The following is a 15,234-nucleotide window of genomic DNA, read 5'->3' on the forward strand; positions in this document are numbered from 1 at the left end:
ATCTTCTTCCCTTTATGAGTGTCCCTCATCCATTTTATGATATCATCACTTGTCCCTATCATCGCGATTAGCCAAAAGTGGCAGAAAAGCGAAGGAAAATAAATGCATCACAGGATATAATTATTATCATTATTATAACTTGTGAAATTTGCGTTATTGTAAAAAGTGAAAAAGTAGTCGCTTTGGTGATCGATCGCGTTGAGAAGATGACTCACTATCTCCCTACCGAGGGCTCCAGGTCCGTGTCCTGGCCTGAACATTCTCTGATGAGTATTCTTTCATAAATTTTCACTAGCCACACAGTGGCAGAAAGGTACCATAAATAAGAAAATACCACCCAGGAAGTTGAAGGGAGAAACATTGGTTTTAACAAGTCAAGGTCATGGCGACGGATGATAGTAGTGTCTGAAAGGGTGTCTGGTTTAGTGGTTTAATTTGTAGACCGATGAACTGAGCTGGAGAGAAGATAAACAGAGGTGAGCATCTTTACGACCTTTTAGGTAAAAAGAAGAAGAAAAATGCTGTCAAAAATACCCGGTAATTCCAGACATTGTATAAAAGACAGACAAACTGTGCTGCCAATTTTTAAACACTTTATTTGCGCTTCTCCCCTGCACACTTCTCAACTGTATAAATAAGCAAGAACTTGGTTACCGAATTTTTGTCAGCTCACACATAACCGTTTTTAGTTTTTTTATGTTCTCCTCACCTCAACGCAGAGGATTCTGGACTGGGTTATATGCCGACCTCCGTAGCTGAGTGGTTAGCACAGAGCGCTAATGCGGCAGGAGACCCTAGTTTGAATTTCGGCCTGGAGTGTTTTTTTTTTTTTTTTTTAAGTCCACTTTATGCACATATAAGCTATTTTGGCCTGGACCTACTGGTTAGTGTGGGATCCGAACCACTAAACAGATATCGAACACGGAACCCCTTGATTACGAGAAGACGACGTTGCCGCTACACCGTCGGGGAGGCACTAGTGTTCTTTCTGAGTGTCCATCATTTTCATAATATCATCCTCATCGTCGCGAAGGTAAAAGCAGCAGGAAGGGGACGTAAAATAACAATTCAATCAATCAATCGATTTAATCGAATGGATCGATCATAACTAAAGAAAGTCTGTACACTGTAAAAAATTCATAACTGTACCGTGATGAAACCACAAAATATACTGAAAGTTCACCGTAAGTTCATTCTAAACTAAAATTAATAGATACTTCCGCCATACCGAAAGCCGCGGTAGCTCAGTCGTTATGGCGTCTGCCATGCGAGAGACCTGGGTTCGATCCCCGGTGGGGGAGAACAGGGTTTTTTTTCCACCTGTTCAAGCGGCTTCGGCGCCCACCACCCAGCGTCGTATAAAGTGGGTACCAGGAGGAAACTCTGGGGGAAAAGGCGGCCAGGACGTTGTGCTGATTACATCACCACCATCTTCTGCCGTGATCAACAAAGTGTGAGGCCCTAACCCCACACCCCCTATACGCCTTCATGACGTTGTGCATAGCACAGGGGAGCACTTTACTTTACTTTACTTTAACCATACCTCCAAGTAAAACGTTTAAAATTGCAAGATTAAATTGCACAATACTAAAGCTCTAGTTAGTTTACCTTTATTTATTGATAAAGAAATAAGAAGTATTTATAACTATGTGTATTTGTATTTTAGGATTTTCAGAACCTATTTTAAGGTTTTTCAAACCTATTTTAGGATTTTTAGAGCCTATTTTGGGAACCTAAAGCACACTTTTTAGAACCTAAAAATCCGAGGTCTAGTTTTAACTCACACCAATCCCCTCTTGGGCACGCCACTGGTCACATGAGTGTTCAAATTACAGACTGACCGTTCGAAAGATTGGTTGGAAATTCTGTGGAATCTTTGCAAGAAAATACACTAGGTGTTGACCAGCGCTGAGCCGATAACGATACTGGCGGTATCGGCATCGGTGAGTATTGGTTGATTTTCTTTTACCGATACCAAAGATTTTCAGTGGCTAGAAGAGCGGGCAAAGGCAACAGCACGTCTCAACATTTGTCCTTTTTAAAAGTTCGTTCACCCTTCCTTGTGACAGATTGGGAGACCAGGACAGGAAGTTCCATAGATTTTCCTAGAAACACTGGATAAAACCTCACCCTCCTGGGAAGCAGATGGCAAGATCAAAGGCATGGGTAAGTGAAAACTGAACCCAAATGTGATAAAGAATGCATGTAACTGCTTAGTTAATGCTGTAGGAAATAAACATTCATTGCCAATTCTTGCTTGAAGCTCGTGGTTGTAAGATAGGTGGATGTTTTTAACCCGCCGCCGCACCAATGCCGCGTCAGGTAGTTGCGGAGTTATTGGAAATGAGGGATGAAGGTCACTGTGAAATTAGCATTGTTTTATCTACGTTCAAGCGGGGAGGGGAATCAACATTTTATACTTATTCTCTTCACTTCTGTCTTTCGTGTGACTGCCGGTATAAGGCAAGTCAAACGATAAGGGTTATTTATTTACGCCGGAAGCCGCCCCCCGTGGCGGAGTGGTTAACACATCGCGCTACGACAACAGAATTCGGATCCCGGCCTGGTCATGGATATTTGTGAGTGTCCATTCATCAATTTCATCACTCATCCGCATCTTCGCAAATTAGCCAAAAGTGGCAAAAAAGCGAAGTAAAATAAAGCAAATCAATCAATCAATTATTTCCGCCGAGATTAGATTCGGAATGACGGTACTAAGGAAGATAAGCTAATCGGTAGGGGCATGCATATTTCGTTTTTGACGAAAAACGAAATTTGAAAAAAACACATTGTAGTGTTAATTTTTCATGTTTTTGAAAGGTGTGAGATGCATTTTGTGACCATGTTTTGTCACGAAATAATGCGAAAGGAACTGCAAAAAGCGAAATTAACTCTTAAACACGAAATTCAGGGTTTATTCACCGACGCGACACCTTCCGAGGTCTGAATTATCCTATATTATGCAATTCTCGGAAAATTGATTAATTCTGCTGTTAATGTTGGAGAAGCGAAAATGTACTCCTTTACACAGAAATAAACTTAATACTCTGATAACTACATAAATGTGCTATTAGAAGTGAAATGTTAATTCTGTGGAATAAGTGTAGTTTTTAAATCAAATTTAGGATTATATTCACAATTTTAAAACCAAAATGTCTTTTTATATATCACTTTTCATCCAATTTTTCACCGCTATAACACCGATATTTTATTTTATTTACCGCTTTTGCACCCGAAATTGACTCAGTTTTTGTACCGAAATTTTGCTCTTTTATTTACCAAAAATATATGCCTCTACTAATCGGGACTGGGCCTATATTTTAAAGTGGTACACGAACAACTGTGTGCCTCCACTGAGTATCGAACCTGGGACATCTTTGATATGAATTTCCTTGCCAGGACAGTTGTTTTTACACAACTTTTAGCGGTCTTAACTACACGTAATCAAGATGATGAATATTTGCAGTTTTATCTCTGATTTTATAGCGTGTTTTCACTATTTATGTAATAACAATATTTTTTAGTCAAGATAGAAAGAACAAAATAGGTATTAACGTATGTGGTTACATACAACAATACTCCATACGCATCGGAGAAATTAAGTTCTAAATAATTAATTTACATATTATTACGAATCGACCAATAATTATATTATCGTATTAAATAGAAACAGTTTTATTATTATATTTCTGAGACACTTGAGTCGGACTGGCTCCCCAAATTATATTTCTAGATACGTGCCTAGTGATGTGACGAGTTATATGACTCGGTAACTAGCCTTTGTTATTTCATACTGGATTTGATTTGATTTGCTTTATTTTACTTCGCCTTTTGTGCCACTTTTGGCTAATTTGCGAAGATGGGGGATGAGTGATGATATGATGGAATTGATGAATGGACACTCACAAATATCAATGCCCCGGCCAGGATTCGAACGCGGGACCCCTGGGTGTGCTAACCACTCCGCCACAGGGGGCGGTTATTTTATACTGGAATTATACAAGTATCGGTGTCAACATCGGTATCGGTATCGGCAAATGGTTGTATCGGCTCAGCTCTAGTGTTAACACAACACAAATACTAATATACGCTGTACAACAGTGGTGGCGATTAGTTTCCAAAACTGGGGGATAAGGTTTAGCATAGTGCGGGGAAAAATTAAGAAACGTGAAGGGGAAATTTCCCCCCACGCCTCCCTAATCGCGCCACTGCTATACAGTAATAATAGAATTTTTACTGTTTAAGTTCTTAATTGGTTTGGATAGGTTTATCAATTCCAATTACTATATTATTCAATATTTCAGAAATATAATAAGACTTTGAAATATCATTTGCAATGGAAATGCAGGAACCGATCCCCCCACTCCCATATTCTATTCACTTAAAAATGATCTGCAGAAGAGCTGGGCTTTTATATTATATTTTTACTTATTGAATTCTCTTTATCTGACTTTTAGGCTAATCCCAACGATCATGAAATTACTATAAGTACGGATACACGTCGGAACTCGAACCTAGAACCTTCCAACGTGACAGTATGCACATCTACCGCATAGTCACCAAAAGTTTCGAGTCGCAGAAAGTAGCAATTTGAAAATTTTACTTTAGGTGCAAAACCTGCCAATAGAGTAGCATATTTGGCTTGCGACACGCAGGGCAGTGGCCAAGACTTTTTTTCTTCTCTTGGGAACAAACCTTGGATTAAAGAGACGAAGAGTACTGGAAAATTGGTGGAGACAAACTAGAACTCAAATAATAACTAGAAATAAAATATTAGTTTTGAAAAATCAACAGTACAATTAGATATATTTTTTATTGTATTTTTTGATCTTTCAAAATTATGCCCCTTGATACGTTTCGTGACTTTCTTTAGATTACTGGTTGCTTCTAAACTAAAATTTTAGTCTAAGTAATGAAATCGTGATTGGTTTCCAATTAGGGTTACCAGATCGATATGAGGGAAATGTAGGACACAAAACATTCGCAATATATAATGCACATTTTTTTAACACGTTAGAAAGTAACTAAAAATTAGTACTTTTCAGTTTTAAAGAAAAAAATATGATTTCTTAATGAATTCTTAAATGCAAAAGTTCCAAACTTATAATTAACCATTTCTTAATACATGTTTTAACTGATACTTCTAGATGAGCCATTTATCTCAAAATTTCAGGTTTAGTCAAAATATACCGTGCGTTCATTTCGATCTGCAGCCGAGAGATCGGGAGAAGCGTGGCGGGCGGCGCTGACGGAGATGCCGACATTTGCGACCTGAAATGCCCGCTTATTTTTATGGACATATGCAGACATTTATATAAATATTGCAAAACGATCACTAACCTGTGTTATAACACGCAAAAGTTCTTCTGTAATTCATCCAAGTTCTGCTCTTATATGCACAAATAAATACGCTTTAGAAACGATGTTAAGAGCCACAGATAATAAAACATTTTAATCATAGTTTTGACCAGTAACGTCCAACTTAAGTTTATATCCTTGAAAGAGTTTTGTGCCGATGGGGATCGTTTGGAGGTTTTGAATGTGCAACACTGTATCAAGATTACGCTGTAGAAGAAACCGTTAAAAGTCAATAGTGTTCGTGAGCTTCCTTGCAATCCGAAATCTCCGAGCTCGAGTTTTTTGTTCCTTCGCGACTAGATGAAGACAATGTTGTAAATATAGTGGCGAGCAATGTAAACAAAGAGCGTGTTAATTTCGTACTGTGCGCAAGAGTGTTATACTTGTAGTTACTTGTAGTTACTTGTTTGTGTTATTGTAGTGTGTATGTGTGACGGGTCAGTGAGACGATTGGAATGCCAGCCGCAAGATTCACGTTAGAACAAAGATTTTTTTTATGTATGACACGTACCTACGTGAAAACAAACTCGTGTCGAGACGTGTGTATGTAATTTGTACAGAAATTCCCATGCGTTTCAACTCCACACAGAGATACGGTTAGACATCTTGTCCTTAAATTACGAGAAACTGTATCGTTAAATTTTAAAACACCTAAGCAAAAACGACGGATTCTAACCGAAGCAAAACTCGATGATATTGGTGCAGCGTTAGAACGTTCTCCAAACAAACCTCTACGCCGTGTTTCACAAGAGGTGGGCGTGTCAAAATCATCGGCACATACAGTCACTAAGCTACTAAAATTAAAACCATACTCTTATAACACAGGTTAGTGCTCGTTTTGCAATATTTATATAAATGTCTGCATATGTCCATAAAAATAAGCGGGCATTTCAGGCCGCAAATGTCGGCATCTCCGTCAGTGCCGCCCGCCACGCTTCTCCCGATCTCTCGGCTGCAGATCGAAATGGACGCACGGTATTTATGAGAAACTAAACAGTCAAACTCTGAAATTATACTGAAGCAGTACCAAACATTTTACAAGGTTTATGACAAAATTATTTCTCTCATGAGTCCGTTGTGCTGATTGTAATTAAATACTCTCTCAACATTTGCTTTATATCTTGGAATGGCAAAAACAAAATGTCCAGCAATTACCGTAACTTGAAATGGTTTCATCTGGGTGTAGCTTCTAGTTAAATAACTTTGTTTTTTATACCCCTTGCTTTGTAGTCAAAATATTGAAAAAGAATGGGAAAGGCCTTGTTCCATTAATTTAAATCAGATATTCCACTCAGGCACTGAACAGAATATGGCCCAAAAACTTTCATCATTAATTACTTCCGTTATGGTTCTAGCAGGACAAGCTTCTAATTTAAGGGGAATGGTTGAATCAAAATAAATTTCACTATTGAGATCGGGAGTGCAGTCCTTAGACTTCAAACCTGCATAATTTTCTTTCTTCGACTGTGAACACGCATTTTTATAATTAATATTACGTGACGCCCAGAATATAGGGCATTTGTAATATTTTTCAAATTCCTCCCTGACACCGGACAAAAGACTGAAATGTAAGACATATCCGGGAAAAACCGGACGTCTCGTAACCCTATTTCCAAGACACTGTATGTGTCATGAAGTCTTTGCACAGGTGTGCGCACAGGGGTGGATTATGGCGCAGACTGCGCCATCCAGATTTTTTGGGGATTTTTTTTACCTTCAAATAATATAAAATTCAACATTTATATATTTTTCTAAAATATATGTAAAAAGTTTACACCTTAAATCCAATATATTGAATCCATTACATGAAGAAAATAAAGTATATAGGGGCAGGGGTGGCCACAGATGGGACGCATGTTGTGTCTACTCAACTTTGGGGGGGAGGGTATTTTTATGATTGAAATTTGACGTGAACAATGTGGCATTCAGTGATGTGCGCTGAGGAGTAGCTAGTCCAGCAGAGATAAATCAATCAATCTCACATCTCTACTTATTTTTAAATCACAATATTTATTGTTTTGAAGCCACAGTTCAAATGCAACAGTTCTTGTCCATGCGCTTCTTGTGCCTCGATGTCATCAGCGGGCAAGGCTGGATACCCTAGCTGGCTCTTCCTCCGCCTCACCAGTTCCAGGTATAGACAAACGCCCGAAGAGAAAGGGAATATTTCTGCCTCTACCTCCCTTGTCCCCTAGCCCCCCGCTGCAATGGTTAAAAGCCCGTACTTTCAGGTCCTCCAGTCTACCTCCTATAGGACAGATAGGGGATTGGTTTCCCTTCGATTCCCTTGTAAATCCTCTAAAGAACTGTAGGAAAAATTTGCTGCAGTACTTACGTTCTCTGTATTTACACCACAACTTATTACACGTTGTACAATATGTATGTATAATATGGGATGTAGTTTTATTTGTATATGAATGGGAACGTAATCGTATTATGTGGAGACAAAAATGTTATGGTTTCTCTTCTATTTTTTTTTCAAATATGGAATATATGTATAATAGATTAAATAACAACTATTTGCTCACACTCTCTCGCTCTTGTTTTAGTAGTGTTTTATTTAAATATACTAATAATTTGGCCCCCAATAAAAAAATGGGTAAGCTAAACGGTCATAAATACGGATGTATTAATTTTGGGGGAAAAACGCGCGTACTAATTGTTGTTGTTGGTTTGGTTTATTTTACTTCACCTTTCTGCCACATTTGGTTATCGCGAAAATGGGGATGAGTGATGATATAATGAAATTAATAAAGGGACCTCACAAAGAACAATTCAGGCAGGGATTCGAACCCGTGACGAGCGCGCATTCTTGTCACTATGTGTTGTACTCTGCAGTGAATAATGAAAAAAATATCCAAGAACTCAAAAAGCCAAATGAATATTATTGAGGAAACTACAAAAAAAGTGTGTTTTCTTACCTGTCTATCCCCTTTAATATATTGAATTTTTGCCACCTCCACAACTTTTTCTAGCTGTGTAACTATCGCGATACGTAGTTAATGAGCATATGGAAGTCATGAGGGACAATCATAAACAGAGAACTCTGGACTCATGATTTCACAGTGCCCTTCTGATGCACTGCGAGGAAATTATTTGTATTTATTTTTTAGCGTTGCTGTTCCATCACTTTGCTTAACTCCTGCCATGATGATGAACATTGATTAAATTAAAATAGTAAACAGTGGTTACAAAGAAACACTCATACACAGGCCAGGGCTCGAGCCCGGATCCTTCTTTAACGATATCGTGAGATGGAGAAATTAGGGAAATAAAGCAATGCAATTTTTTTGAAAAAACGTTAATCATATACAAATATGTTGTTTCAAAAATCCAATTGAAATTTACGTCCTACTGAGTAAATACGCAGTTTGCTTTACCAATACCCACGTATCCGAATAGTTAGAGCTTTCCACTCAGCTTTGTTGTCGGCCGACCTCCGTGGAGGAGTGCAAGTGACCCGGTGGAGGCACATAGTGGTTCGAATCTTACTTTAAACTGTAGGTCCAGTCCCGATTACATTTTATGTGCATAAAGTGGACTTAAAACATCAATCAACCAACCGCGGGGGAGTGGTTATCACTGCACGCTACGACACCAGGAGTTCCCGGTTCGATCCCTGACCTCGGCATGGGTGATATTGGGTTTGTTTCTTCAATAATTGTATTGTATCGTCTTCGCGATTAACCAAATGTGTCAGCGACTCTAAGTAGCATAAATCAAATCAAATCATTGATGATTGTTTGATTTGGTTTGTTTTACTACGCTTTTCCTACACTTTCGGCTAATCGTCAAGATGATACGATACAATTGATGAATGGACAAACACAAATAACACCCATGTCCAGGTCGGGGTTCGAACCCGGGATCTCTGGCTTAGTAGTCATTTCAACAATTTTGGATTTTTGAAAGGGGGTGAGATTAACGTGTACTTCTATTCAGTAGTCCTTCCTCATTTTGCAATCTTTTCTTTCTATTTTTAGGAATACTGGGCCCTAAAGGGGGAGGGAGATTATGACCCACATCAACCTCCCTTGGGCACCCCACTGATTGCTGCACCAAATGTCGACATCACCGCACGTCACTGGTAACATTGGACACAAGTTGAATTACATTATCAATTAACCATTGCTGCTATATACAGGGGTGCCCATCCCCCCCCCCCCCCAAGACCAATGGATCAATCCCCCTCCCCCCAAAGCATGTGGTAATCCTCATGAAAAGCTTAATTACGATAGCGTGTCTACTGAAAGTAACGTTTTCTTAAGCTTTACTGAACACGGTACAGAGGTTTCCATACCCCAGCTAGACCGTGGATGCATTTATCCCTCAAAATATTTTGGGTGAATACGTAATAATTAATTTTATTATAATACAGTAGCCTGTTAAACTATCCATATTTTTTAATGGTTCAAATTTTCGAAATAACGGAAAACTAGCAATCTCAAGTGTCATAATTATAAATATGTATTTAAAGAGTGTTTGTGGTTGGAGAACAAGATTGTAATAACCCACAATTTGGGTATTTAACACAAAGTCTTACGCAACTTAAGATCCAAAATTACAGAACCCTAGCTAGAAATTCCTAAGGCCGGGACGAGAATATAATAAGGTGCCTTCTTCAAAGAACTCACCTTCTCTGCTTGGGGTAACTACAATTTTTTAGTAATCCATAGCAATAATTACATGGATTTCATCTTAAGTGCAAATGTCACTTGCTAAAGCAAAATTACCCTGTAACAATAAGTTATAAATGCGAATTTGACACTGTTTATTTTCCTGTTTTATCGAGTAATGTGCAAGGCGTTACTATGTAGTACACAATTAGTACAACTATTGCAGCATAGCCTACAGGGAATCAATAATACAATAATATTGCTAATAGAACCATTTGATCAAAATGACTCACCTGCTATAAATTAAGCAGTATACCGACACTAAACATTATATTTTAAGAAATTTTAATATTGTTAATAAATATCTAGAATATTGTTTGTCTTGTAATGCAACTAAAGTACAATTCTTCACAATCGTCTCATGAAAATGCCAGACGCGCATTTTTGTAACGCTACATTGCGAGCGAAGCGAGGAAGAACATTTTTATATCCATTTCTTTGCAGGCTTGCAAGAATATTAATTTAATGGGACGTCAATACTTTCATAGGATCCCTCGATATTTACTCTTTTCCCATGTTCGGCGCCGAAACGTGCGCATACCATATCGCTAAATATAGTTCCCAAATATAATGTTCGAACCTTAAAGAAGTCCCTTGATATACGTATCTCCTCCCCTCAAATTTAATATTCAATCCTCCAACCAAAATTTTGGACTTACTGTTGATATTAAAGAGTACCTAGATATAACCTTCTCAAAAAGAAAAATATATCCGTCCCCAAACCACATTTTCCGCTACAATCTCAGACGTAATATTAATATACAAGAGTTGGACATCCCCCCAAATTTAATGCTCAGCCCCCCTAACTAAAATTCCCACGATAATCTAAAATTTAACACTGATATTCAATAGTCGGATATTGGCCCCCTCCCCAACATTTACTCCTCAATCTCCCACCAGAATCCACGTGTCGATTTAAGACCCAATGTGTAAGAATTGGATATCCCCCCTTCCCTAATAATAATATTACCCGTTACAATTTCCTTGGAGTCTAGAATTTCTATTTATGTAACAGCAATGGATAGTTAATAACGTAATTCAACTTGTGCCAAATGCTGTACTGTTTCACATGAAATTTTCATCACAAGAAATCGCCCCCTCCCAAAAAAATGTTAGTTGCTTGGACATAACGTGAGTCCACAAACCCACCCGTGGGCATCGCTACCTCTAATTTCTTCATTGTCTTTATCTAGTGGATTAAATATGGTGTACCTAAAGTGTAAACGTCTTTACATTTATTTTGGAAAAAATATATAAATGTTGAATTTTATATTACATTAAAGAAAAAATCCCCTTAAAATTTCGATGGCGCAGTCTGCGCCATATTCCCCCGCCCCCCCCCCCCCCCGGTGGACAGCCCTTGCTATATAGATATCGATTTGTAGTCTTCCAAGGGAATTGTAACGGGTAATATGTATTATTGGGGGGGGGATATCCAAATCTTACATATTAGGCCTTAAATTGACACTTGGATTCTGGGGGGATTGAGAATTAAATGTTGGGGGGATACAACTCTTCAATATCAGCGTTAAGTCTTCGATTATGGCGGGTATTTTAGTTATACCCTGGAGCAAGCGAACGAGAAAACGTCTCTGCGTAAGTAGTGACTCCATCAATGAACACCTGAGAGTATTGGGGGGGAGCGACTGCAGTTACCAGCCTTTCCAGCAGCGTGTACTGCTTCTCTCTGCCCAGCCGATTTCCCCCACTTCCCTGCGCTGTGCGCGACCTTTCTCCAGAGATTTCCGGGACAGAGTATAGGGGGAATTAAGCATTCAATTGAGGGGCATCCAATTCTTGTATATTATTGTTGTCTTAGACTGTTGCGCAAATTCTGGTGTGGGGATTGAGAATGTATTTCTTTTGGAGGAGGCAATACCACTCTTCTATATAAACAGTAAGTCTAAAATTGTCATGGAAATTTTGGTGGGAAGGTTGAGTATTAAATTTAAGGGGGGAGATATGAAGCTCTTGATAAAGAGTTAAGTCTTGGATTGTCAAGGGATTTCTGTGGTGGTTGGGGGGGGGGGGAGAGTTCGAATATTATATCACAGACAAACACACCTTTTTGGCGGCGAACGTTCGTAAATAGTAACTATCACGGGATCCTAAGAAAGGGTTGACGACACCCCATTAAATTAATATTCTTGAAAGCCTGCAAAGTAATGGATGTAAAAATTTTCTTGCTCGTTTCGCTGGCAGTAGTTTCTTAAGGAAATGTGTGTCTGACGTTTTACTCGGTGAATGTGAAGTTTTATACTATCGCCACATTACAAGACATTGACGATATTGTCGATATTGATTAATAAAATTACTTCTTCAGATATAATGCTTAGTGTTGGTACACTGCTTAATTTAAAGCAGGTGCATCATTTGGATGGTGTACTTCTATTAGTAATATTATTGTATTATTGACTTCCTGTATGCTGTAATAGTTGTACTAAGTGTACATAATTATGTTAACACCTTGAACGTTACCCGATAAAACAATAATAAATATTATCAAATTCACATTTCTAACTTCTTGTCACAGGACAATGCTACGTTAACAAGTGAAATTTCCATTGAAGATAAAATCCACGTAATTATTGCTATGGATTACCAAAATAAATATATTACCTCAAGCAGAGGGGGCGAGTTCTTTGAAGGAGGAACCGTATTATATTCTCGCCCTGAGCTTAAAAATTTCTATCTATGGTTCTGTAATGTCTCGTGAAACAATAATTGAATCGGTCACGCGGCTGCAGCATGTTATTTCTTTGCCCAGGTTGAATTTTCTATCTTAAGTTTTGTAACAATTTGTGTTAAATGTGTAGATTTATTCTCCAATTCACAAACACTGTTTAAATGCATTTTTATATAATTTAATTTATTACATTTAACCAATAGCTAGCGTTCCGTTATTTCGAAAAGTGAACAATTAATAAAATATGTACATTTCACCATGGTATTGCATTCCAATAAACATCAACTATTACATATTCATCCAAACATTGTGGGGGATTTTGATGAATGATTTGGGGAGGGGGTAATGCATCCATGATCTTGGGGTGTTGGGCATCCCTGTTTAGGGAGGAGGGACGATAAATTATAGTGTTCAATAACGCTAATTAGAGTTACTGTCAGTAGACACGCTTTCGTAATTAAATGCTTTATAGAGATAATAACATGATTTGAGGGGACGAATGATATGTTTCGGGGCCCGGGAGGACACATTATATGATTTGGGGCCACATGACATGATTTGGTTGGACACATGAGAAGATTTGGGTGGATTGCGCCTTTGGCCTTTGGGGTGGGGGATGGGTAGCCCTTCTTTAGCAAACATCTTCAAAACATTGATCAATGATTCTACCCAATTTGACAAAATTTCTGGAGAGAAACCTGGTGATCGGAGAGCCATGCCTTGATACACTCATAGAAGGCGAAAAAGATATCTAAGATTAATAGCGTGCAATTACTAGTTCTGCAAGAAATTTGCAACTGTTGTACTTACCAAAAACTTGGCAAAAGCAAAAAGTTTTGCAGTTACCCCGCCACGCAACTATTGCGAGGAACAAGTACCCAAAGAACACACTGGACAAGTAACACATGAGAGTCTTCCCATACATATTCTGAAGCTTTGGCACCAAGAGGTACACGATGAAGGTCAGCAGAAGAAAGACGCATGAAATAAGCAAACCGACCGAGTAAAATTTGTACCGGGAAGGGGAGGAAGGCTTTGTGAAGCACAGCAGGGCGATTATTTCATCAATGTCCTTCTCCTTAAGAACTGCATGTTCCAGGCAATACATCTGTGGCGGATATGCAGTTTTGTAGCTGGGGACATAGAGGCTCCCGTTCGTGAGAAGGAAGTGAATATCGGTTTCGTTGTTGGGATACAAAGCGAACTTTCCATGCTCGCATTTCAAGTTATGCACCACTCCGTAACCCACCGCTGACATGTTGATGGGAGTGTTCGGATATTCGTAGAATGAAGGTTCGAAACCCTTGTCCGAAGGCATGCATCGCCTTCCAAAATACGATTTACCTTCCGGACAGCACTTTCTGATGCACGGGTTTTTGTCGCAGTACCTCGCTTTGCAGACCCGAATGACCATAGTGTTGTTCGGAACGTCCCAGTCCCCCGTAGGATGGTCAAAACAGAATTTCCCCGGACGATAAAGATTAGACGACAGGTTCAGGTGACCGTTCCGAGAAACATGAACTTCGGAAACGGGCAAAAGAAGATCCACGAGAGCCTCCCGCAAATTGCCGTCACCCTCTGAGCACACGGGGTTGCCATAATACAAATCTATTAATATCGGGTTGTGTTCGTCTACGCCGACAAGTGTCGGTACGTTAGTTTGGATGGCATGCTCTTGGCAACCGCATATTCGTTTTGTAACGTCATACCCGAAACCTGAAGGGCAACATTTCTGCAGCGATGTCAAGGGCTCTCTCATCTCCTCCGCATCAAATTCCTCCTCCCCCTGGCACACCAATCCGTACGCGTCCTTGGTGCTAACATGAGCGATTTTGTCCACACAGTAATCCTTGCTGCGTTTCCTGTATTTACCAACCGGATCGTTCACCACAGGCACAAGTTTCAAGTCGTCACATTCACCGCAGACAGGCATTCCGTGAACCACCTGTCCTTGAGTCTTCAGGTCACGACGTAAAACTGAAAACTCATCCGTCGACTGAACACAGGCCGTTTCGTTGAACGAAGCTAGGGCGTATCCATCCTGACAGCATTTCCTGACGCACTCTTGCCCGCAGAACGTTTCGTTGCACTTTGCATTGCCCTTGCACACTTCCAAAACGTTCACAACTAGGACACAAATCGTCATATACCCGAGACACTGCATTGTCGCACTTATCTATTCTTGTCTACGACGGCCAAAGTAGGATTTACCAGAAACCGGTTCCGGTCTTGCATTAACAATGAACCTTTCCCAGCTCACACAATGTACAAGGGCACGGGGAAGTATCCATGATGGAAAGAAACCTGTCAGCTCTTCCTGCACCAATAGCTAACTGACGACAGTCTCGGGCCGCCCGAGATGTGATCCACCAGCTAACAGCTACAGAGCCTGCGCATCAGTGGCTTCTAAATATGCATCATACTTTTTCCTTTCTCTTTTTTACAAATATGATACTAGCGGTATAGCTTTTGCGGGTGTTGAATGTAAATCTTTCAGCTAATCTGCGTCTATTT

The 15,234-nt window shown here is 39.4% G+C and overlaps 1 protein-coding gene across 1 annotated transcript in view; it reads right to left on the minus strand.

Annotated features, from left to right (window-relative positions):
• The window catches only part of LOC145984910 (G-protein coupled receptor Mth-like), a 110,346-nt gene extending 95,314 nt beyond the window's left edge, over positions 1 to 15,032 (minus strand). Inside the window, exon 1 of the mRNA XM_083118298.1 lies at positions 13,531 to 15,032. Coding sequence (XP_082974424.1) covers positions 13,531 to 14,884 — 1,354 coding nt within the window. The 5' untranslated portion in view covers positions 14,885 to 15,032. The remainder of the gene's footprint in view (positions 1 to 13,530) is intronic.
• Between the last annotated feature and the right edge of the window lie 202 nt (positions 15,033 to 15,234).

Source organism: Lepisma saccharinum, chromosome 3 (assembly GCF_977018435.1).
Source record: "Lepisma saccharinum chromosome 3, izLepSacc3.1, whole genome shotgun sequence".
NCBI lineage: Eukaryota > Metazoa > Arthropoda > Insecta > Zygentoma > Lepismatidae > Lepisma > Lepisma saccharinum.